Below are 26,548 nucleotides of genomic sequence, written 5' to 3' on the forward strand. Positions count from 1 at the left end.
AGAGAGGAGTCAATTCATACAAGCACATTTATTTCAAAGTTACCCTTTCTTACTTACCTTTGTCCTTTTTCAAAAGGAGGTGAGAGGAGGATGCGAGCAGTCGTTAAACCAATTGGAAATCTACCATGTGCACTTTCTCTATTCCCCTTTCCTCCGTTCCTCGCATCCTCTCTCGACTCCTTCTCAAAAAGTCAAAAGGTCCCCTCAGGTCCATCTTCTCCTCCAATACAGTTGATAATATGGCAAGAAGATACTGTATAATGCTAGGAAAAGCAGAAAGAAATTTAGATTAGAGCCATGGACAATCATTATTTACTTTATATTTCACCTGCAGACAAACCAGGACTCTAAAATAAGGTGTATTCCAATCGATATTTGTCAGTGTTTGAATTCACAATTTAGCCTCACTTCTAGACTCACACTTTACATTAGACATTTTATGAAACACAATACATTTCTTAAATAAATTAATGTACCGTTCTAGTTCTAACAGAGTGTTCTAGGCATTAATGGACTTGGTACATATTCTGTTATGTTAATGGTTTGAAGTACTATTGGAAATCTGTTAAAATACTTAAGCTGTGCTTGACTGAGCTTGCCTGTTGCAATGGACCCATAGAAAAGTCCCAACTTAACCCGCCTGGCACTCCAGGTAGAATAGAGCGAATGCTCTAAAGTATTCAATTCAAATATAGTATTCAAATATATCAGATTCTGAACCCAGGTGTGGTTTCATTCCTAGTACAGCAGTCACCCTTCTGAAGACATGAGCTGTGTTCGAATACCCATACGAACATACTATATATTTAATGAGTATATACACACACACACACACACACACACACACAACTAGTTCATTTTAGTATACTGTAAACAAACGGTATCCTTTCAGTTGAGCGTACTAGTGCTTCGCCTGTCTACCTGAAGTTGATGCTGTTGCTATGCAACCTCTTGCTAGCATAACAAATGACTAGCTATACATTTTACGATTTCGGGTGTGTTCGTTAATTCAATTTGTTGTCAGATTGTCCATTGTCTGTTTGTAAATTCTGAGCGTTTCGATCTCGGAGCATTCAAGGAGTAGGGTTGATCCGAGCGTTCGGACCTCACAACGGCAATCAAGCACCCAAGCTAACTGGCTAACTACTTCCCGAACACAAATGAGACCACCTCACTGACCATTTTACTCATCCTAGCCGAGTTGGTTAGGCTGTTTTCATGTTATCCAGAGTGTTGGTGACTCCACCTGTGCTGCTGGCAATAATTTAATGATGCTTTTTTTTGCCGACGTTTACTGACACCAGTCATATTCAACGGGTGTTGAGCGTTCGTAAAATTCATCTGTTATTCTGTGCTCTGGTACCCTCAGAGGAGAGTGCTCTGAAATCAGAGTAGATAGCTAAGAATGATGTGAATAACCAAGTCAATAATGTTGGGTAGATAGATAGCATATAGTTGATATACTGCCTGGCAAGTTCGATGTATTTGTAGACAACTAATGTTAGGTAACTAGCTAACATACCGGTACTGCTATAATGCTATACGGTTTGTAAGGATAGCGTGGCTAACAAATTGTCAGCCAACATATAACTTATTTGAAAAGCCATGACTTTATTACATTGATCAACATCTTAACATTTGTCATCATTAGTTAAAGCAATGAATTTGTATCTGCTCTCGTCCGTCTTCGGCTGCATATTTTCCACCATTCTCTTCAAATCTGAAAACGTTGTGAAGCCTAACATTTTCTGAAGAATTGCATTATGGGGCCCTAAAAGCAAGGAAATAGTGTTCACTGCTTGTATACTTTGTATTTTGGTGAATTTAGTACGACATCTGGGAACTTTTGGCATAATAACTCCATCCATACTATGACCAATAAGCATACTACATACTCAATTTATGTCACAAAAAGTATGGTTAGTGTGGTTAGTATGAGTAATCGAACACAGCTAAGGTCATCAATATCACTGTCGCATTTCACATAAGAAAACAGAATCTCTGCTTCTGTTAGGAAACATATTCATAAACAAAAATATTTAATTCTCTGCATGTCCCTTTTCAATGTGGCCCACCGGCCAAGTACTTTCTATTACAAACACACACCAGAATCAAAAAACTGGAAAAAAAACAACGCAGGCTGTTGTGAACGTCACTACTTTTGATTAACAGATCCTTTTGATGAACAGATGCGATGAGGCACAGCAAATCTCTAAGTAAGAAGTCCGTTGTGCTCCTTTTCCAGTATCCCTTTGTCATCCTGTGCTGTCCCTGTTGTGACCCCGCCCATGGCTGTTTCCCAAATTCCCCCCACCCCATTCAGTACACTACTTTTGAGCATAGGGCACTGGTCAAAGGTAGTGCACTATTTAGGAAATAGGGTGCCAATTGGGACGTAACCCTTGTTCTCGGTGTCCCCAGAGCCCCTCGCTCAGCGCTGTCCGGCGTCTCGGATGCGACAGGCCACCGCCGTGATGAGAGCCGCCCCCTTTCCACTTCCATCCTCTGATTGGAGGAAAGTGACCTCGCACTGAGGCGCCAGGTCCCTGACCGTCTCATGCATGATGCTGGAGAAGCTGTGAAGAAGAGAGATAAGGAGAGAGATCAGAAGCAGGTTAGAATCTTCTTACTGAGAATAGACAATGGACCAGAATCTGCAGGGAATGAAGGGGAAGTGAGTTCATATGGCAACGGACAAGAGAATGAGGGAAACTCATAGGCAGATGTACATGCAGGCAATGTAAAAAGGTGCTGTTAAAAGGTATGAGGCTAGAATTATATATTTATATCATGTTACATCCTTATTCTTAAATGGATTAAATTGTATCTATCAACATATACACACAATGACAAAGCAAAAACAGGTTATACATTTTAGCAAAATGTTCAACTGAAATATCACATTTACATAAGTATTCAGACCCTTTTACTCAGTACTTTGTTGAATCACCTTTGACAGTGATTACAGCCTTGACTCTTCTTGGGTATGATGCTACAAGCTTGGCACACCTGTATTTGGGAGTTTCTCCCATTCTTCTCTGAAGATCCTCTAAAGCTCTGTCAGGTTGGATGGGGAGCGTCGCTGCACAGCTATTTTCAGGTCTCTACAGAGATGTTTGATCGGGTTCAAGTCCGGGCTCTGGCTGGGCCACTCAAGGACATTGAGACTTGTCCCGAAGCCACTTCTACGTTGTCTTGGCTGTGTGCTCAGGGTCGTCGTCCTGTTGGAAGGTGAACCTTCGCTAAAAAGTTTGCGGTCCTGAGCGCGTTATCAAGGATCTCTGTATTTTGCTCCATTCATCTTTCCCTCGATCCTGACTAGTCTCACAGTCCCTGCCGCTGAAAAACATGCCCACAGCATGATGCTGCCACCCCATGTTTCACCGTAGGGATGGTGCCAGGTTTCCTCCAGACGTGATGCTTGGCATTCAGGCCAAAGTGTTCAATCATGGTTTCATCAGACCATGGTCAGAGTCCTTTAGGTGCCTTTTGGCAAACTCCAAGGGGGCTGTCATGTGCCTTTTTACTGAGGAGTGGCTTCCATCTGGCCACTCTACCATAAAGGCCTGATTGGTGGAGTGCTGCAGAGATGGGAGAACCTTCCAGGACAACCATCTCCACAGAGGAACTACAGAGCTCTGTCAGATTGACCATCGGGTTCTTGGTCAAATACCGGTTTTCGCTTTGTCATTATGGGGTATTGTGTGTAGATTGATGAGGTTATTTTGTATTTAAATCAATTTTAAAATAAGGCTGTAAAGTAACAAAATGTGGAAAAAGTCACAGGGTCCGAATATTTTCCGAATGCAGTGTGTGTGTGTGTGTGTGTGTGTGTATATATATATCTATCTGTATCTCATCACCAATTAAACTCACATTCTTATCATTATTGAAAGGAGATTAGGTTTGTAAATGCATAAAGAAACCATGCGTAACATTTTAATGAACTAGATTGATGTTTGCATTTTACCTACGTAACCACGGAAACAGAGCCTCGAAGAAAAACTTGTTAGAGTTTCTCAATGTTTATCCTTTTTGCACCCACTAATTTTATTCATAGATTCAGTAAGATAATAAAGGGAAAAGTAAGAGCAAAGTAAAGGCTATAAACTGAAACTACCAGCTGCCTACAGTTAAATGTGCAATTAACGTCTGCGCCCGTGTTAAAAAAGTGTACGAAAAACAGTGCTGATCTAGGAGTAGAGTACACTCAGTCGATATGTTTTTCATTGTCATCGAAAAGGCAAAATCCTAAATCAGCACTCGTACTCTGGGACGATTCATGAATACAGCCCCTGGAGTATAGCTTTAACCGGACTCTCTCTTTGTGATAATACTATCTAATAACCACTCACTGTGGATGTAGTTTGTAGAGCGTTCCATCGACACCCACTGTGATTTTGAGTTCGGAGAGGTTGCGGTTCTGCCGGATCTTATCGACCACAGCGGCCAGGCCGGCACCACAGAGTTGGGCAGCGCGACGAGCCACCACGCTGCACACCTCCTTCACCAGGATACTGTCGTCACACGTAGAACTGGTCAGACCCAGGTGCTGCAGGATGGAGCGCACCTGCCTCAGGGCCAGACGGTCACTGACAAGGGGGGTGAGAGACAGGCAGGCACAGATAACAGTCAAATCATTTAGGGTGAACATGAAGTGCACACAACATTGTTCTCCATCATATGCTCGACATTTTGTTGTCTAGGAGGGACATCGTATTGAAATCCATTGGCTTTGATACCCTGAAAAGGGGACGCACACGTTGCTCCCACCATGGCTGTTAACCTTTTTAGTGACACTTTTCCAAATCTTCCTTTGGCTCATCAGACATCCACACTAGATAGTGACTAAAAGCGTAATTGCCACAAACATTCGCAGACAAGCAAAGTGACACCGACTCACCTCTCGATCTGGGAGAGGAACTTGGTTTCAAAGATGCCTCTGGTCTTGAGCCTCTCAGAGAGTTTGCCTCGGAACAGAAGTCCCTTTGCAGTGAACTCCAGCAGTACGTTCCTCACTATCTCCCCAAGGTACATCCCACTGATCATCTTCTCATACCTGACAGAGAGACCGAGAGAGACTTGAATCCTGAGGCTTACTGCTACACAGTTTTGTTGACAGAATCCCACTGTGGAAAAACACACTTCAGGTTTTATGGATGAAAGCGTTATTGCACTGGAGCGTGTAGTTGTCCCAGCTAGGGTCGCAAAGCTACTGGTAAATTACAAAAAAAATGACTGCAATTTTCTGCTATTTCGGGAATTAACATAAAATATATGTTGGTATTTTATACTTTAATAACTATTTTGTTATATATATATATATATATATATATATATATATATATATATATATATATATATATACATATACACACACACACACACACAAGCAGTCAAAAGTTTGGACACACCTAGCGGTTTTCTTTATTTTTGACTATTTTCTACATTGTGTGAAGACATTAAAACTATGAAATAACATGTGGAATCATGTAGTAACCAGAAAAGTGTGAAATCAAAAGATATACAAAGCTGTCATCAAGGCTACTTTGAAGAATCTAAAATAAACTCGCCCCAAAAAAAGAAACATCCTCACTGTCAACTGCGTTTATTTTCAGCAAACTTAACATGTGTATAAGATTCAACAACTGGGACAAACTGAACAAGTTCCACAGACATTATTCCATTTCTGTTAGTCACATGTGTCAAAATGTGTCAAAATCAAAAGTCAGTATCTGGTGTGGCCACAAGACACATTAAGTACTACAGTGCATCTCCTCCTCATGGACTACACCAGATCTGCCATTTCTTGCTGTGAGTTGTTACCCCACTCTTCCACCAAGGCACCTGCAAGTTTCCGGACATTTCTGGGGGGGAATGGCCCTAGCCCTCACCCTCCGATCCAACAGGTCCCATCCGGGCTCTTCGCTGGCCATGGCAGAACACTGACATTCCTGTCTTGCAGGAAATTACGCACAGAACGAGCAGTATGGCTGGTGGCATTGTCATGCTGGAGAGTCATGTCAGGATGAGCCTGCAGGAAGGGTACCACGAGGGAGGAGGATTTCTTCCCTGTAGCGCACAGTGTTGAGATTGCCTACAATGACAACAAGCTCAATCCGATGATGCTGTGACACACCACCCCAGACCATGACGGACCCTCCACCTACAAATCGATTCCGCTCCAGAGTACAGGCCTCGGTGTAACGCTCATTCCTTTGACGATAAACGCGAATCTGACCATCACCCCTGATGAGACAAAACCGCAACTCCTCAGTGAAGAGCACATTTTGCCAGTCCTGTCTGGTCCAGCGCCGGAGGGTTTGTGCCCATAGGCAACATTGTTGCCGGTGATGTCTGGTGAGGACCTGCCTTACAACAGGCCTACAAGCCCTCAGTCCAGCCTCTCTGTCTATTGCGGATAGTCTGAGCACCGATGGAGGGATTGAACGTTCCTGTTGTATCTCGGGCAGTTGTTGTTGCCATCCTGTACCTGTCCCGCAGGTGTGATGTTTGAATGTACCGATCCTGTGCATGTGTTGTTACACGTGGTCTGCCACTGCAAGGACGATCAGCTGTCCGTCCTGTTACCCCGTAGCGCGGTCTTAGGCGTCTCACAGTACGGACATTGCAATGTATTGCCCTGGCCACATCTGCAGTCCTCATGCCTTCTTGCAGCATGCCTAAGGCACGTTCACACAGATGAGCAGAGACCCTGGGCATGTTTCTTTTGGTGTTTTTCCAGAGTCAGTAGAAAGGCCTCTTCAGTGTCCTAAGTTCTCATAACTGTGACCTTAATTGCCTACCGGCTGTAGCTGTTAGTGTCTTAATGACCATTCCACAGGTGAATGTTCATGAATTGTTTATGGTTCATTGAACAAGCATGGGAAACAATGTTTAAAACTTTACAATGAAGATCTGTGAAGTTAGTTTGTAAAAATCCAACAATCTTTGAAAGATAATCTCCTCTGTGGAGATGGGAGAACCTACCAGAAGGACAACCATCTCTGCAGCACTCCACCAATCAGGCCTTTATGGTAGAGTGGCCAGACGGAAGAAACTCCTCAGTGAAAAGCAAATTACAGACCGCTTGGAGTTTGCCAAAAGGCACCTAAAAGGACTCTGACCATGAGAAACTCTGATCTGATGAAACCAAGATTGAACTCTTTGGCCTGAATGCCAAGCGTTATGTCTGGAAGAAACCTGGCACCATCCCTACGATGAAGCATGGTGGTAGCAGCACCATGCTGTGGGGATGTATTCCCATGGCAAGGACTGGGAGACTAGTCAGGATCGGGGGAAAGATGAACAGAGTAAAGTACAGAGAGATCCTTGATGAAAACCTACTCCAGAGCGCTCAGACTGGGGTGAAGGTTCACCTTCCAACAGGACCACGACTGTAAGCAAACAGCCAAGACAATTCAGGAGTGGCTTCGGGATAAGTCTCGGAATGTCCTTGAGTGGCCCAGCCAGAGCCCAGACTTGAACCCGATCTAACATCTCTGGAGAGACCTGAAAATAGCTGTGCAGTGCCCCATCCAACCTGACAGAGTTTGAGAGGATCTGCAGAGAATGGGAGAAACTCCACAAATACAGATGTGCCAAGCTTATAGCTTCATACCCAAGAAGATTTAAGGCTGTAATCACTGCAGAAGGTGCTTCAACAAAGTAGAGTAAAGGGTCTGAATACTTATGTAAATGTGATAGTTCCGTTTTTTATTTTTAATAGATACTTTCCGAACGCACTGTACAAAAATGTATAACGCAACAATTTCAAAGATTTTACTGAGTTACAGTTCATATAAGGAAATCAGTCAAATGAAATCAATTCAGTAGGCCCTAATCTATGGATTTCACAAGACTGGGAATACAGATACCTTTAAAAAAGGTAGTGCTGTGGATCAGAAAACCAGTCTGTATCTGGTGTGATCACCATTGCCTCATGCAGAGCGACACATAACCTTTGCATAGTTCATCAGGCTGTTGATTGTGGTCTGTGGAATGTTGTCTCACTCTTCAATAGCTGTGTGAAGTTGCTGGATATTGGCAGGAACTCGAACACGCTGTACTACACTTCGATCCAGAGCATCCCAAACAAGCTCAATGGAGATGGGTAACATGTTTGGTGAGTATGCAGGCCATCGAAACAGACATTTTCAGCTTCCTAGAATTGTGTACAGATCCATGCGACACGGGGCCATGAATTATCATGCTGAAACATGAGGTGATGGCGACGGATGAATGGCACGACAATGGGCCTCAGGTTCTTGTCACAGTCGCTGTGCATTCAAATTGTCAAAGACAAAATGCCCGCAAGATGCAATACAAGTGGTCTGCGGTTCTGAGGCCAGTACTGCCAAATTCACTAAAACAACTTTGAAGTCTGCTTATGGTAGAGAAATTAACATTACATTCTCTGGCAAGAGCTCTGGTGGACATTTCTGCAGTCAGCATGCCAATTGCACGCTCCTTCAAGACTGTTGTGTTGTGAAAAAAACTGCACATTTTAGAGAGTCCTTGTACTGGTCCCGGTGCACCTTGTACTGGTCCCGGTGCACCTTGTACTGGTCCCGGTGCAAGGTACACCTGAGTAATGATCATGCCGTTTAATCAGCTTCTTGATATGACACCTGGTCATGTGGATGGATTATCTTGGCAAAGGAGAAATGCTCACTAACAGGGATGAAAATTTGAGAGAAATAAGCTTTTTGTGTGTATGGAATATTTCTGGGATCTTTAATTTCAACTCATGAAACATGGGACCAACACTTTACATGTTGCATTAATATTTTTTCAGTGTATTATTCATTTATTATCTCCGTCTAGTCAATAGCCTATATGTTCGAGAAAATAGCATAATAAATGAAAATTAAAAAAATCTAAAAACAATGTCTTTATTTTCTATTAACACCGCAACTCTTCCAAATATTTACTTTTTTCACAACTGCCACCAGTTTAACTCCAAAACATTAACAAATACATTGACCTAGCAAAGTAAATTTAAAAAAAAATATAATCTAATTTAATATATTTCACATTGATAAAGCCACACAGAGGGCCAGAGATAATTCCAGACACCTGTGATAATCTGAAGTACCCAAAATGGTCACTAGATGTTCTGTGTTAGATTACACAAATTCTGGTAGTTTACTGGTAAAATTAGAAAGTTTCCTTTAATATACCCTCCCTTTGCAAACCTAATCCCAGCCTCCAAAGACGCATAAATCAACTTTAACAAACAGTCCAATAAATCCACAGAAAGGAGATTTAATTTGTTTAATTGAGCCTCCGTAAATCAGCACCCCAACTAAAGGTGTACTCTTTCTTTCAACACTGTTGTAAACAAACAGTAATAGGCTACCTCTGTTTGCCAGGGTTGGTGGCACAGTCGTCCACGGCTCTGTCGAATTCTGTGCTGAAGTCGTCCAGCTCCCCGTGGTCCCCAAAGGCCCCCCACTCCATGTTAACACACATCCTCCCCTCATCCCCCTCCACCAGCTCCACATTCTGCATTTCCTCCATGTAGCAGGCATTGGTGCCAGTACCTGGAGAGAGGGGAAATGTGTGTGTGTGAGAGAAAAAGAGAGCAACAGACACTCAAAGAAAAATAAAGGCAGTTATCGATTTCTTACAGACTGTGCTTTGATCCAGAAGGAACATACAGTAGGCTATTGGAGACTCACCTACGATGAGGCCCACCTCACACAGTGGGTCTTCGTAGCCACAGGTCATCATGGTGCCCACAGTGTCATTCACCACGGCAACCACGTCCAGGTCAAACTCCTACAAAAACAAAAATAAAATGGAACCCTTTTTCATAACCAAAGGATTTCAGATTGATATTATAGTATACCAAAGTTACGGTTGGTGTACTTTCATGGTATCACATTCAATTTTAAATGGATTTGAGATCCTACAGGTACTGTAAAGTGTAACAGTGTTTTGATTCTGGGCAGTGAAGGATTCTGACTAAGCCCAGTGGGTGGGTGTGACCTCTAACCTCTCTGCGGTGGATAGCATCCTTCAGTAGAGACACAACATCCTCTCCCTCGCAGCCGGTAGCTTTGAAACCCTTGGTCCACTTTAGCAAGATACCCTGAGGAGGAGGAGGAATGGACATCACATTAGGAGGGTGGGGATGGGCATCTTTACCTGGCCCTGAGCAGAGTGTTGGTTAGCCTATACTATGTCAGGACGCATCATAATTCCTATATTAACTACAACCTAAAACTTCTTAACTGGGAATATTGAAGAACTGGGAATATTGAACCATCAGCTTTCATGTGTTCTGGGCAAGGAACTTAAACTAGTTTTTTTTTACATGGCACATATTTCACTTTTACTTCCTTCTGTGTTTTTGCATTATTTAAACCAAATTGAGCATGTTTCATTATTTATTTGAGACTAAATAGATTTTATTAATGTATTATATTAAGTTAGAATAAAGTGGTCATTGTTCATTCAGTATTGTTGTAATTGTCATTATTACACACACACACACATACATACATACATACATACATACATACATATATATATATTTTTTTTTAAAGGCCGATTAAATCAGCATCATTTTTTTTTGGTCCTCCAATAAATCGGTATCAGAGTTGAAAAATCATAACTGGTCGACCTCTCCTACAGACGCCTATACAATGTGGGAATAGACCATGTGATGCACTTTGTCCACTCCTGTCAGCACTTGTCCTTCCAAGCCTTGCCATTTGAATGAACAGGTGCAGACAGAGCACCGACTGTTCTCAAGTGTTTTCAACGTTCTGTCTGTGAGAGGTTCAGCAGTGGTTCAAGCCATCCAAAAACAATGTTTAAAACGAGTTTTGCGTGTGCATGTTTGCTTTGTTACCTGGTCCAGTTTATTCTGATGGCAGGGGAAGGAGAAGGTGAAGCCGAGGGGCAAGGAAGCTCCTTTCATACCCATGTACTCCAGGAAGTCAGCGATGCAGTGCACTATGTGGTCAAACAGCTGACAGAGAACAGACCGAGAGAGGTGTCAAATGACCAATGCAGTGGACTGGGACTGTGACATAACAGACATTGAGACGGACATTTCCGGTTTACCTCCTCTCCAGTGCCCTGCATAGCCTCCTGGGGGATGGCGTAGATCTTGTTGTGCATCTCCACGCTGCGTCTCTTCCCGCCCCGCACGCGAACCAGCAGAACTCGGAAGTTGGTCCCACCCAGGTCAAGGGCCAAGAAGTCACCGTGCTCTGATAAGTTCAATGAGTCAGACAATAGGGAAGGTAGCTAAGCAAGAGCGATAACTTGACACTTACATTTTTATTTATTTTTTACATTTAGCAGCTAGAGGGTTATGTGCCTTGTTTAATAACGGAAGTAGGTGTTCACATCCTGGCAGACTTTTTTGTCATCCCTGAATTTCCAACCGGTAACCCTCTGATTGCTGGCTGACCACCCACCCAAACATCCTAGGCACAGGTGGACTGTTCCTAAGTGAATTTGGTGTATTGATTTGGTAAATTCTTAACTACATGTAACAGCTTAAGGTTTCCTACTCCTCATTCTCCTGCTAGTCCTTCCAAGGACATCTGTCTATTTTCCAGGATGTTCAATCAAGGGCTTTCTGAAATTAAGTATTTTCAAGATCCATGGTGGGTACCCTTCAATTAACATCTTATGGCTCCATCTCCTCCCAGTCACACACATTCCTCCCATCTCCCTCCCTCTGACCTTCTAATCCAATGTTTTTTGAGAATGAGCCGAGAGGACACGAGGAACTGCAATTGAGATTCTTCCGCAGATACCACCCCTTCTTATACCTGTTCCGTCGGGGGTGGAGCGGACGTAGGTGGGCAGCATCTTGACGGTGGCCTGGTCATGACTCTCCTTGGCCAGGCCCCTATTAATCTCATCTCCCATCCTCCTCTTCACCTCCAGAAGCTGCTCCCGGCTCAGACGCAGGGCGTCCAGAACACGCTGCCGCTCAGCGTGTTGGGTAGCCAGCCGGTAGGCCACCGCCGTCACCATGGCCGCCCCCTTCCCGCTGCCGTCCTCTGAGCGCAGGAAACGCACGTCGCAGTCCGGCACCAGACGCCGTACCATCTTGTGGAGCCGCCGCGCAAACCTGGGCGAGGAGAGGCACAACTTTACTTTTAAGCTTATTAAAATGTTAAAAAGGTTTAATTAGCTATTAGTAAACAGTTGGCACATTAATTACAATTTGTTCATGTTTCTTATTAGTGAATACATGTGTATAAACCATTCCTTACTTGGTCTTGTAAATTTAATTGGCACTTGAGATTTAAGGTTAATTTCCATTGTAATTCCCCTCATCCGGTGTAATTTATACAGAACAAAAATATAAAAACACAACATGCAACAATTTCAAAGACTTTACTGGAGTTACAGTTCATATTAGGAAATCAGTCAGTCAATTGAAATCAATTCATTAGGTCCTAATATATGGATTTCACATGACTGGTAATACAGATATGCAGCTGTTGGCCACAGATAACTTTATCAAAAAAGAAAAAAAGAAGGGCCACACAATAGGCCTCAGGATTTCATCACTGTATTTCTGAGCATTCAAATTGCCAACGATAAAATGCAATTGTGTTTGCTGTCTGTATCTTATGCCTGCACATACCATAACCCCTCACCACCATGGGGCACTCTGTTCACAACATTGACATCAGCAAACTTCTCGCCCACACGACGCCATACACATGGTCTGTGATTGTGTCGCCGGTTGGACATAGTGCCACATTTTCCTAAAATTATGTTGGAGGTGGCTTATGGTAGAGAAATACATTCATGGGGTCTTCAAACGGGCGGCGGTTCGTGTGCAAAGTATATGATTACTGTGAGAGTAGTTTCTAAATGTACCAAAGTATTCTCTCGTTCTCTCTCGTAACAAGCCGCAATATTGTGTCAGTCTGCTAGGGACCTGTTTCTAATGTATTAAGTGTGTATATTTATCCTGTGTTATCATTTAGTTAGCTAGTAAACAAATAATTAAACCAATTTGTGTAGTACTGAATCATAAGGATGGGGTTTTGCAGATGCAGGAGGTTACGAGTGTTCAGAATGATGATATTATGATTAATGAGTTCAATGATTATGGATATAATATATATATAACCTTTAGAGTTTAATTCGGGAGATGGTTAAAGTTAAATAAACAAATAAAAATATACCGCTCATGATGCCCCAATTCCTAATGAGTGAATTGTTGCATGATTCATTTAAAAATCGGTAACAAGTAAACATCTTTAGTGGATTAGATAAATAACAGTCAGATTAATGAAAGTAAAGTCACAACAATAGTTTATTATAGGATTCCTATACTTCACAGCGAGTCATGGCTCTGGTGTGAAACTCAGAGTTGTGGGTTGAGTGTCAAATTGAGCCTGAATACATTTGAATGAAATGGGATATTGTGCAATTGCATTACATTTTTGATGTGGTGAAAGGACTGGAGTAGTAGTGTATTTGAGCCTTGCACTGCTTGATATCTACAGTGTCCACAAGGGATAGAGGATATGAGGGAAATGGTAGCACTTGATTTGAAGGTCTTATTTTACATGGCGTAGAATCTTAAATTTGACTAGTTTCTCACAGCAGGAAAATAACCCTGCAGAAACAGGAAATCTGAATTAGTGTGTGAATTATAATTAATACAATTTTTTGGGGGGGATGGATACATTTTTGTAAGGACAAATCAAGTCAAGTGGAAATTACAAAGCCTTTTTAAACGAATACACTAAAAGTATGCTGCAGGAAATTTCCTGAAACAACAGGGTGATCAAATTCAAATCCAACATCTGTAGAGCAGGATGAACTGTAAGCCAACCAAATTCATGACTGGCATTTGAGATGAGGGTCAGTTCCACTGTAATTACACGGTGCAGTCTAGTTTAGTTCATTCTAATGCCTTAGAAGTAAGAGCACTTCTTCTATACTTCAGTGAGTAGTAACCCCGAGTGGTGTGTCACAGAGAAGATGTAGATTACCTGAGTATCTAGTAAAATACGTTAAGTGCCATTTTAAGTACACCACTTCATCTGTTCTATCCTGAATTGGCGGGAGCCACAATGACAATGTCATTGATCCCCACTCTGTTAGAGATAACCCCAGAGTACAGCATCTCAAAGCTCACACACACACTTGGGCTAAAACACACAAAAACTGCTCCACTCACTGTGGGTGGTTCTTGTAGACAGAGCCGTCCACTCCTATGGTTGTCCTCAGCCTCTCCGCAGCCTTGTTGTCTCTGATCTGTCTCAAAACAGAGACTAGCGTGGCAGCACACAGGTGGGCGGCCCGTGTCGACACCACCTGACACACCCTCTGAGTGGCTACGCAGTCCTCCCCAGAGGGGTCCAGGCCCAGCCCCCTCAGCACCTTCTCCGCACTCACCAGACCCTCCTGGTCTCTGTCAGAAAGAGAGCACCACCTCAGTTACATACTGGCTTAAAAAGTATAACATTAGGTTTGGTACTTGCTCATCATTATCATCACACTCATTATCATCATATTCATCATCAGCAGCATCATATTCATGATCATCATTAGCAGCAGCATCATATTCATGATCATCAACCAAGTTATATCAAGATACAAGACAGAGTCAATGAAAGAGCCATGCCATCTATTATTTTATACCTTGATTAAATAGGCCCACAGTCTCACACATATTGTACACTCATACTACTGACTTGTCGTTTTCGATGGCGGAGACGAAGCTGGTCTGGAAGTGTCCTGTGGTGAGGAGGTCAGGAGTGGTGTGACCCTTGAACACCAGGTCCTCCTTGGCCATCTTTACCAGGATCAGACGCACCAGCTCCCCCATGTACATCCCACTGATCATCTTCTCAAACCTACACACGCACATACAGGCACGCAAATCCTGTCATGACTACATGGTTGGTACAGGCGAGCACAGAGGTGGATTTCGAATGATTGCTCTCTGTCTCAATAGCTGACTATATACAGCTAAACACAAACCAACTAGTTGGTTGTTCAATCTGGTTTCTACCGATGTAATTTAATTTGGTAGTAAATTTGGCCTGACTTGGTGTGTCAACTTCAGCTGTCACTTTCACTAGCTAGCCATGCAGACAACCAGCTAACTAGCTGCCAAAATGGAGATCAGAGTAATGTTGTTTATCTGTTAGGCGGAGGTTATGGTTTGTCATGTTTGCTAGGTACAGATATTCACTGTTATCCTAAAATTTGACAACTTAGCTGTCGTGTTAGGGTAGACGCCCGCACAGTGGAGCTCATATGATATAGATTTGCAGTGATATTTGTTTGCAGAGCCAGCTAACAAGTTGCTTGTTTTGTACCGTTTCTACAGATGCTATTCATTTGGAAAGTGTCCCAGCTTTGTAACTAATTTAATCTGTAAACAGTTCTACCACACTTTGATTTCTTACCATCTATGAAAAGTAATCTGACCATGGGTCTTGACGTGCGAGTACCCTATATAGCCTTTATGGTTGTAATCTAACCCCGCTGATCATCCATGACCATACTAAGTGTGTATGCTTAGTGGGACCATCATTTGTTTTTCAACAGGACAATGACCCAACACAACGCCAGGCTGTGTAAGGGCTATTGACCAAGAAGGAGAGTGATGGAGTGCTGCATCAGATGACCTGGCCTCCACAATCACCCGATCTCAACCCAATTGAGAGGGTTTGGGATGAGTTGGACCACAGAGTGAAGGAAAAGCAGCCAACAAGTGCTCAGCATATATGGGAACTCCTTCAAGACGGCTGGAAAAGCATTCCAGTTGAAGCTGGTTGAGAGAATTGCAAAGCTGTCATCAAGGCAAAGGATGGTTACTTTGAAGAATCTCAAATATATTTTGATTTGTTTAACACTTTTTTTAGTTACTACATGATTCCATAATGTGTTATTTCATATTGTTGATGTCTTCACTATTATTCTACAATGTATAAAATAGTCAAAATAAAGACAAACCCTTGAATGAGTAGGTGTCCAAACTTTTGACTGGTACTGTATGCACACCATGAACTGGGAAAATCTGGACACTAAGGTCTTCATGAAATCATTTTGATTGACTGAAAGCGCTGTATGACATCATGATGATACTGTTTACTGTGAGATGGGAATGGGAGGCGTGTAACTGGACCACATAAAATATTATGGAAACCCCTAACAGTTGATTATCAGGAAGAAAGTATGTGTATAGTTGAGGAAAAAAAAGAGAGGAAGGGAGAGCAAGACAAGTGTGAGAGGGACAGAAAAATATATTCCTGACCACAATAGTATCCTATTTGTTGCTGCCCCTCTCCTTCCTCCCTCCCCCCGTTACTCTAGGTTCATGACAGGAGTGAGGGAAGTGATTGGGAGAGACATGGCTCAGCACCAAGCAGGGAGGAGGAGTTGGTGATGATTGGAGGGATAGAGCGAGGTTAAAGAGGGGAAGAGGAGTGTGGAGAGGGGAAGAGGAGTGTGAAGCAGGGAAGAGGAGTGTGAAGAGGGGAATGGATGGAGAGGGGAAGAGGAGTGTGAAGGGGGAATGGATGGAGAGGGGAAGAGGAGTGTGAAGAGGGGAATGGAGGGAAAGGGGAAGAGGAGAATGGAGGGCGAGGGGAAGAGGAGTGTGAAGATGGATAGGGAGTCAAAGTCAGGACTATTATCAAAATACTGCAAGAGAATTTCCCCAAACTACTTCACCCAGGGCAAGCCCTCTCAGTGGATGAAGCTATGATACAACTTGACAGTAGACTACTGTGGAAGCAGCATAGGCCCCCCAAAAAACAGTAAGTGGGGGGTAAAATATTGTGCCGCTGACTCCTTGACTGGCTACTGACTGGCTAGCTTTCAGTGTGTACATAGGTTGGGGGGGATCAAGCAATTAAACTTGGCTTAGCCTGCAGAGTTGTCATGGAGCGCATGAGGAGCTCTCTCGTCACAACACTATGTCTATGCTGATGACAACTTTTCAGCCATACCTCTGGTGAGATATCTTTTTGATGTCGACATACTTTTGTGACACAGCAAGGCCCAATATAAAAAATTGACCCAAGGCCATAATGAAGGCAAGCTCCATACAGGTCAGAGTCTAAAATGGTCTGCAGATAATCGTAAAGCGTGCTACTGTAGGGACAAACGAGATGTGTACTTTCTATGTCCTAACAGCTCAGGGAATGACACCCTAAAACCAGTATCAAAACACAGGCAGAATGTACTCATGCGATCCAGAGCTGGTCCTGGATTACAATAAAAAAATGGGCCGGGTTGATAAGGAATTCCATGTAGTATAAGAACACCACCTCCCAGCTGCCCACTGCACTGAGGCTAGGAAACACTGATCATCATCACTGATAAATCTACGATAATCGAGAATTTCAATAAGCATTTTTCTACGGCTGGCTATCCCTACCCTGGTCAACAGCCCTGCGCCCCCCACAGCAACTTGCCCAAGCCTCCTCCATTTCTCCAACACCCAAATCCAGATAGCGGACGTTCTAAAAGAGCTGCAAAATCTGTACGCCTTCAAATCAGCTGGGCTAGACAATATGGACCCTCTCTTTCTAAAATTAGCTGCCACAATTGTTGCAACCCCTATTGCAACCCCTACTAGCCTGTTCAACCTCTTTTGTATCGTCTGAGGTCCCTAAAGATTGGAAAGCTGCCGCGGTCATCCCCTTCTTCAAAGGGGGACACACTCTAGACCCAAACTGCTACAGACCTATATCTATCCTACCTTTCTAAAGTCTTCGAAAGCCAAGTTAACAAACAGAACACCGGCCATTTCAAATCCCACCGTACCTTCTCTGCTATGCAATCTGGTTTCCGAGCTGGTCAAGGGTGCACCTCAGCCACGCACAAGGTCCTAAACGATATAACCGCCATCGATAAAAGACAATACTGTGCAGCCGTCTTTATCGATCCGGCCAAGGCTTTCGACTGTCAATCACCGCATTCTTATTGGCAGACTCAACAGCCTTGGTTTCTTAAACGACTGCCTCGCCTGGTTCACCAACTACTTCTCAGATAGAGTGCAGTGTGTCAAATCGGCCTGTTGACCGGACCTCTGGCAGTCTATGGGTTCAATTCTTGGGCTGACTATTTTCTCTGTATACATCAATGACGTCGCTCTTGCTGCTGGTGATTCTCTGATCCACCTCTACGCAGATGACACCATTCTGTATACTTCTGGCTAGAGGGAGACCAATTATGATTTTTCAACGCCAATACCGATTATTTGAGGACCAAAAAAAGCCGATACCGATTAAAACGTATTTGTAATAATGACAATTACAACAATACTGAATGAACAATAAACCCTTTTACTTTAACTTAACTTCTTCGATATAGGGGGCGCTCTTTTAATTTTTGGATGAAAAACGTTCATTGGCATGAAGCGCTTTCAAAAAATGCGGCACTTCCTGATTGGATTTTTATCTGGGTTTCGCCTGTAACATCAGTTCTGTTGCACTCAAAGACAATATCTTTGCAGTTTTGGAAATGTCAGAGTGTTTTCTATCCAAAGCTGGCAATTATATGCATAGTCGAGCATCTTGTCGTGACAAAATATCCCGGGAACGTTTTTATCCAAAAATGAAAATACTGCCCCCTAGTCACGAAGGGTTAAGAAGTTTTAGGTTGTAGTTATTATAGGAATTATGACACGTCGACTATGTAGCTCTAAACCATTTGTATTTCATATACCTTTGACTATTGGATATTCTAATAGGCACTATAGCCAGCCTAATCTCAGGAGTTGATAGCCGTGAACAACAAATCAAGCATTGCTAAGAGCTAGCCCAAACAACTACCTCTTTCCCTACTGTATTTATTTTATTTTATTTATTTAGCTCCTTTGCACCCCATTATTTTTATTTCTACTTTGCTCATTCTTCCACTGCAAATCTACCATTCCAGTGTTTTACTTGCTATATTGTATTTACTTTGCCACCATGGCCTTTTTTTTGCCTTTACCTCCCTTATCTCACCTCATTTGCTCACATCGTATATAGACTTGTTTCTACTGTATTATTGACTGTATGTTTGTTTTACTCCATGTGTAACTGTGTTGTTGTATGTGTCGAACGGCTTTGCTTTATCTTGGCCAGGTCGCAATTGTAAATGAGAACTTGTTCTCAACTTGCCTACCTGGTTAAAGGGTGAAAAGGTGAAATTAATAAATAAAATAAAAGCTGCTGGCAAACGCAGTAAAGTTTGAATGCTTATGAGCCTGCTGCTGCCTACCACCGCTCAGTCAGACTGCTCTATGAAATATCAAATCATAGACTTAATTTATAATATAATAAACAAAGAAATACGAGCCTTAGATCATTAATGTGGTCGAATCCAGAAACTATCATCTCGAAAACAAAACGTTTATTCTTTCAGTGAAATACGGAACCGTTACGTATTTTATCAAATGGGTGGCAACCAAGTCTAAATATTGCTGTTACATTGCACAACCTTCAATGTTATGTCATAATTATGTAAAATTCAGGCAAATTAGTTCGCAAAGAGCCAGGCGCCCAAACTGTTGCACATACTCTGACTCTGCGTGCAATGAATGCAAGAGAAGTGGCAATTTCCCTAGTTAATATTGACTGCTAACATGAATTTCTTTTAACTAAATATGCAGGTTAAAAAATATACTTCTGTGTATTGATTTTAAGAACGGCATTGATGTTGATGGTTGGGTACATTCGTGCAACGATTGCGCTTTTGTTAAATCATCCCCCGTTTGGCGAAGTAGGTTGTGATTCGATGATATATTAACCGGCACAGCACTGATTATATGCAACGCAGGACAAGCTAATTAAACAGGTAATATCATCACCCATGCGTAGTTAACTAATGATTACGTGATGATAGATTTTTTCCCCTATACGTTTAATGCTAGCTAGCAACTTACCGTGGCTCCTTGCTGCAGGTGGTCAGCCTGCCACGCAGTTTCCTCGTGGAATGCAATGTAATCTACCATAATCGGTGTCCAAAAATGCCGATTGGTGTGAAAACTTGAAATCGGCCCCAATTAAAATTGGCCATGCCGATTAATTGGTCGACCTCCACAGGTTTGTGTTAACAAACCTCCAGACGAGCTTCAATGCCATACAACACTCCTTCTGTGGCCTCCAACTGCTCTTCAATGCATGCAAAGCTAAATGCATGCTCTTCAACTGATCGCTGCCCGCACCTGCCCGCCCATCTAGCATCACTACTCTGGACGGTTCTGACTTAAAATATGTGGACAACTACCTAGGTGTCTGGTTAGACTGTAAACTCTCCTTCCAGACTCACATTAAACATCTCCAAAATAAAATCTAGAATCGGCTTCTTATTTCGCAACAAAGCCTCCTTCACTCATACTGCCAAACATAACCTCGTAAAACTGACTATCCTACCGATCTTGGACTTCGGCGATGTCATTTACAAAATAGCCTCAAACACTCTACTCAGCAAATTGCATGTAGTCTATCACAGTGCCATCCGTTTTGTCACCAAAGCCCCATATACTACCCACCACTGCGACCTGTATGCTCTTGTTGGCTGGCCCTTGCTTCATATTAATTACCAAACCCACTGGCTCCAGGTCATCTATAAGTCTTTGCTAGGTAAAGCACCACCTTAGCTCACTGGTCACCATAGCAGCACCCACCCGTAGCACACACTACAGCAAGTATATTTCCCTTGTCATTCCCAAAGCCAACTCCTCCATTGGCCACCTTCCCTTCCAGTTTTCTGCTGCCAATTCTTTTTGTTATTTTAATCACTGAAGCTGGAGTCATATCTTCCTCTCTAACTTTAAGCATCAGCTGTCAGAGCAGCTTACCGATCATTGCACCTGTAAACAGCCCATCCAAATACCTCATCACCATATTGTTATTTTTTTTGTTGCTCCTTAGCACCCCAGTATCTCTACTTGCACATTCATCTTCTGCACATCTATCACTCCAGTGTGTAGTTCCTAGATTGTAATTGTTTCACCACTATGGCCTATTTATTGCCTTTACCTCCCTAATCTTACTACATTTGCACACACTGTATATATATTTTTCTATTGTGTTATTGACTGTACATTTGTTTATCCCATGTGTAACTGATGTTTGTGTCGCACTGCTTTCCTTCATCTTGGCCAGGTCGTAGTTGTAAATAAGAACTTGTTCTCCAATGGCCTACCTGGTTAAATAAAAGGGTGAAATAAAAAAATAAAACATCAACCAGCTCAGGAGCTACTCGAATGTTGGATGGACAGGCAGGAAAATTGTGGAAGTATGTGTTGATGGATGCTCAAAATTGCTATTATTAATGCTTACATTGTGTGGGGACCCTGCAAAGACCCCTTCCCAGAAACCGCAGGCACCTGTCCCTGAAGGCATTCAAAATGCAAATTGCACATTGGCTTTGTGATGGATACAGTGGCAGGAAGCGAAGAGCCAAGAGTGTGGCACCAGGGGGTGTGGACCGATTTGTAACTCATAATTTGAAAGCAGGACAAAATTATGAGAGGGCACAGGAAAGGGTGTGTGGTGTGCATCCGGAGTGGATGCAGGGCAAAGAGTGGGAGAGTGGGTTTTGAAATAATTTCTGAACAGTGTCCTCCGGTCAACTTTTTTATACCAGGGTCCAAAGAGTTAACCTGTTTGGGCTAGGGGGCAGCGTTTTCACGTTTGGATGAAAAGCGTTCCCAGAGTAAACTGCCTGCTACTCAGTCCCAGTTGCTAATATATGCATATTATTAGTAGATTTTGATAGAAAACACTCTGAAGTTTCTAAAACTGTTTGAATGATGTCTGAGTAAAACAGAACTCATATGGCAGGCGAAAACCATGAGAGAAAAATCCAACCAGGAAGTGGGCAATCTGAGGTTGGTCGTTTTTCCAGCTCATTCCCTATTGAAGATACAGTGGGATATTGGTCATGTTGCACTTCCTAAGGCTTCCACTAGATGTCAACAGTCTTTAGAACCTTGTTTGATGCTTCTACTGTAAAGGAGGGGGGAATGAGTCAGAGGTCTGGCAGAGAGCCACGAGCGCGTGATGCGCGTTCATGTGAAAGTTACCACGTGTTCATGTGAATGTTTCCTCGGTGTCCATTGCTTTTCTACAGACAAAGGAATTGCCCGGTTGGAACATTATTGAAGATTTATGATAAAAACATCCTAAAGATTGATTCTATACATCGTTTGACATGTTTCTACGAACTGTAATATTACTTTTTGTCTGAACTTTTGCCTGGACCTGCCCGCGCGTCGTGAGTTTAGATTGTGTACTGAACGCGCGAATTAAAAGGAGTTATTTGGACATAAATGGACTTTATGGAACAAATCAAACATTTATTGTGGAACTGGGTTTCCTGAGAGTGCATTCTGATGAAGATCAAAAGTACGTGAATATTTATAACGCTATTTCTGACTTCTGTTGACTCCAACATGGAAGATATCTTTTTGGGTTGTGTTGGTCTCTGAGTGCTGTACTCAGATTATTGCATGGTTTGCTTTTTCCGTAAAGTTTTTTTGAAATCTGACACAGCGGTTGCATGAAGGAGAAGTATATCTTTAATTCTGTGAATAACACTTGTATCGTTTATCAATGTTTATTATGAGTATTTTTGTAAATTGATGTGGCTCTGTGCAAATTCATGGGATGTTTTGGAGGCAAAGCCAAATGTAAACAGAGGTTTTTGGATATAAATATGAACTTGAGCGAACACAACATACATGTATTGCGTAACATGTTGTCCCAGGAGTGTCATCTGATGAAGAATATCAAAAGGTTAGTGATGAATTTTATCTCTATTTCTGCTTTTTGTGACTCTTCTCTTTGGTTGGAAAATCGCTGTATGCTTTCTGTGACTAGTTGCTGACCTAACATGATATGTTCTGCTTTTGCCGAAAAGTTTTTTTGAAATCAGACACTGTGGTTGGATTAACGAGAATGGTATATTTAAAATGGTGTCTAATACTTGTATGTTTGAGAAAATTGAATTATGAGATTTCTGATGATTGAATTTGGCGCCCTGCAATTTCATTGGATGTTGGCGAGGGGTTCCACTAGCGGAACGGGCGGAACACAGTTCCTAGACAGGTTAACAAGGTTAAAATGACAGTTTCCACAACAAGCCAGATCTACATGGCAGCTGGAGGTTGATATCTTTTCCAGGTGGCCTTGGGCAATAGACAAAGAAGACTAGCGTAATATACAGTATAGTAGAAGTAGAGAGCGGGCCATGCGTCTGCCCTCTCACTCACAGCTGTTTCCCGGGGTTGAGGGAGCCGGCGTCGATCTCCCGGTCGAAGTCTGTACGGAGGTCATCCAGAGCGCCGTCGTCACCGAATGCCCCCCACTCCATGTTGACACACATCCTCCCCTCGTCCCCCTCCACCAGCTCCAGGTGACGCATCTCCTCCATGTAGCAGGCGTTAGTGCCGGTACCTAGGGGGGCAGCGACAGACAAAAAGGACATACTGTTGGCAACAGGGACATAAGGACTGACTAATCTGATGACAAAGAAAATCAACCTCTGGAGCAGATATGTGGATATTGACTCATCAACAATCACGCTTCAAAATCTAATTCAGGTTTAGACTTGTACAGGGGTTTCAATGCTAAGCCTTTCTTACACCAAAAGCACAATTGAATATGTCGCAATAAACCCACAGTAGGTGTATTATTTACATACTGATTTACCTCCCCTCCATATGTATTTGAACAGTAGACATTTTGTTTCATATGAGGCGAAAGTACAGAATGTCAGCTTTTATGTGAGGGTATTTTCATACACCTGACCATCCACCTGACAGGTGAGGCATATCAAGAAGCTGATTAAACAGCATGATCTAAACAGCATAATCATTAAAGCCGCACCTTGTGCTTGGGACAATGAAAGGTCACTCTAAAATGTGTATTTTTGCCACGCAACACAATGCCACAGATGTTTTGAGGGCGCGTGCAATTGGCATGCTGACTGCAGGAATTTCCATCAGAGCGGTTACCAGAGATAATGTTAATTTCTCTACCAGAAGCTGTGTAAAACATTTTAGAGAATTTGGCGGTATATACAACCGGCCTCAACCACAGACCACGTGTATGTGGTGGGCGAGCGGTTTGCGGATGTCATCGTTGTGTTGGTGGTGGGGTCATGGTATGGGCAGGGTTAAGCTATGGACAATTAACAAAATTGCATTTATCGATGACACTTATAATGCACAGAGATACAGTGACAAGTTTACGGTTTACTGCTTTACTGTTTAGACATGATAGCACTTTATCTAATCCCCCATGTGAAGAAGTCACTTTAGTGTATTAATGTAGTCAAAAGTTTAATATTTGGTCCCATATTCCTAGCATGCAATGACAACATCAAGCTTATGAGACTACAAACTCATTGCTTTTGCTGTTTGTTTTGGTTGTGTTTCAGATGTTTTGTCCAATAGGAAAGTCAATAATGAATTGTGTCATTTTGGAGTCACTTTTATTGTAAGAATAGAAGATGTTTCTGAACACTTCTACATTCATATGGATGCTATCATGATCATACCCCCCCAAAATGCTAACCTCCCCTGTTATGTGTAATGGTAAGAGGTTAGCATGTTTTATTGTAGCCTCTCACCCTCCTTACTCATCATTATTCATGATTTTCCTAATCCTGGCATTATCAGGATTAATTTAGACGTGTTCAGAAACATCGTATCTACTCATTTAGAAAGTCAGACAATTACTCCAGTCGCCATTCAGTTACTATTGGGAAAAACACAAAACACAACAAAATCAAACTGCAAATGCTTCCAACGAGTTTGAAGAGTCACAAGCTTTATGTAGTAGAGGTCGACCAATTAATTAGGGCTGATTTCAGGATTTCATAACAATCGGAAATCAGTATTTTTGGACGTCGATTTTGTATTTATTTATTTTTAAACACCTTTATTTAACTAGGCAAGTTAGTTAACTTCTTAAGGTATAGGGGGCAGCATTTTCACTTTTGGATAAATAGCATGCCCAATTTCAACTTCCTGCTATTCATGCCAAGAATATAAGATATGCATATTATTAGTAGATTTGGATAGAAAACACTCTGTAGTTTCTAAAACTGTTTGAATCATGTCTGTGAGTATAACAGAACATATGTAGCAGGCAAAACCCCGAGGACTGACCATTCTTTTTGTTTTAGGTTTCTGTCTGTTCAGTGAGTTCTCATTGGCAAATTATATTTCTTAGGAACTGTTTTCAGTTCCTACCGCTTCCACTGGATGTCACCAGTCTTTGGAATTTGGTTGAGGTTATTCCTTTGTGCAATGAAGAAGTAGGGCCAACTAGGTACTAAAAAAAAGGACCAATTGTGATGTTTATGGGACATATTGGAGTGCCAACAAAAGAAGCTCGTCAAAGGTAATGCATGTTTTATATTTTATTTCAGCGTTTTGTGTAGCGCCTGCAGGTTTGAAATATGCTACCCTGTTTATTGACATTGTGCTATCAACAGATAATAGCTTCTTAATGCTTTCGCTGAAAACCTTTTTAAAATCTGACATGTTGGCTGGATTCACAACGAGTGTAGCTTTAATTGAGTATCTTACATATGTGATTTAATGAATGTTTGATTTTAAATCATTATTTGAATTTGCCGCGCTGCATTTTCCCTGGGGTTTTTTCCAAGTGGGACGCAAGCGTCCCCTATACCATAAGAAGTTAAGAACACATTCTTATTTTCAATGAAGGCGTAGGAACGATGGGTTAACTGCCTTGTTCAGGGGCAGAACGACAGATTTTCACCTTGTCAGCTGAGGGATTCAATCTTGCAACCTTACGGTTAACTAGTCCAACGCTCTAACCACCAGCCTCACAAGGAGCCTGCCTGTTACATGAATGCAGTAAGAAGCCAAGGTAAGTTGCTAGCTAGCATTAAACTTATCTTATAAAAAACAATCAATCATAATCACTAGTTTTAACTACACATGGTTGATGATATTACTAGTTTATCTAGCGTGTCCTGCGTTGCATATAATCGATGTGGTGCGCATTCGCGAAAAAGGACTGTCGTTGCGCCAACGTGTACCTAACCATAAACATCAACGCCTTTCTTAAAATCAATACACAGAAGTATATATTTTTAAACCTGCATATTTAGCTAAAAGAAATCCAGGTTAGCAGGCAATATTAACCAGGTGAAATTGTGTCACTTCTCTTGCGTTCATTGCACGTACAGTCAGGGTATATGCAACAGTTTGGGCCGGCTGGCTCATTGCGAACTAATTTGCCAACATTAAGTAATTATGACAAAACATTGAAGGTTGTGCAATGTAACAGGAATATTTAGACTTATGGATGCCACCCGTTAGATAAAATACGTAACGGTTCCGTATTTCACTGAAAGAATAAAGTTTTGTTTTTGAGATGATAGTTTCCGGATTCGACCATATTAATGACCTAAGGCTGACTGATATAAATAATATAATAGCCATTTCGCAGAAGCGACTTACAGTCATGCGTGCATACATTCTTTACGTATTTGGGGGGAGGGGGGGGTCCCAGGAATCAAAACCACTATCCTGACATTGCAAGAGTCATGTGCTACA

At 42.2% G+C, this 26,548-nt stretch overlaps 1 protein-coding gene across 1 annotated transcript in view; it reads right to left on the reverse strand.

Moving 5' to 3' along the window:
* Positions 1-294: 294 nt before the first annotated feature.
* The window catches only part of hk2 (hexokinase 2), a 59,982-nt gene continuing 33,728 nt past the window's right edge, over positions 295-26,548 (reverse strand). The window contains exons 7-18 of the mRNA XM_021606334.3: positions 23,225-23,408; positions 14,694-14,855; positions 14,177-14,410; positions 11,796-12,100; positions 11,077-11,225; positions 10,862-10,981; positions 10,001-10,096; positions 9,684-9,783; positions 9,362-9,545; positions 4,904-5,059; positions 4,356-4,592; positions 295-2,576 (exon numbers count right to left, since the gene is read on the reverse strand). Of these exons, the coding sequence (XP_021462009.1) occupies positions 2,432-2,576; positions 4,356-4,592; positions 4,904-5,059; positions 9,362-9,545; positions 9,684-9,783; positions 10,001-10,096; positions 10,862-10,981; positions 11,077-11,225; positions 11,796-12,100; positions 14,177-14,410; positions 14,694-14,855; positions 23,225-23,408 (2,072 nt within the window). The 3' untranslated portion in view covers positions 295-2,431. The remainder of the gene's footprint in view (positions 2,577-4,355; positions 4,593-4,903; positions 5,060-9,361; positions 9,546-9,683; positions 9,784-10,000; positions 10,097-10,861; positions 10,982-11,076; positions 11,226-11,795; positions 12,101-14,176; positions 14,411-14,693; positions 14,856-23,224; positions 23,409-26,548) is intronic.

This window comes from Oncorhynchus mykiss, chromosome 6, assembly GCF_057628025.1.
Source record: "Oncorhynchus mykiss isolate SJ-2025 chromosome 6, ASM5762802v1, whole genome shotgun sequence".
NCBI classification, from domain to species: domain Eukaryota; kingdom Metazoa; phylum Chordata; class Actinopteri; order Salmoniformes; family Salmonidae; genus Oncorhynchus; species Oncorhynchus mykiss.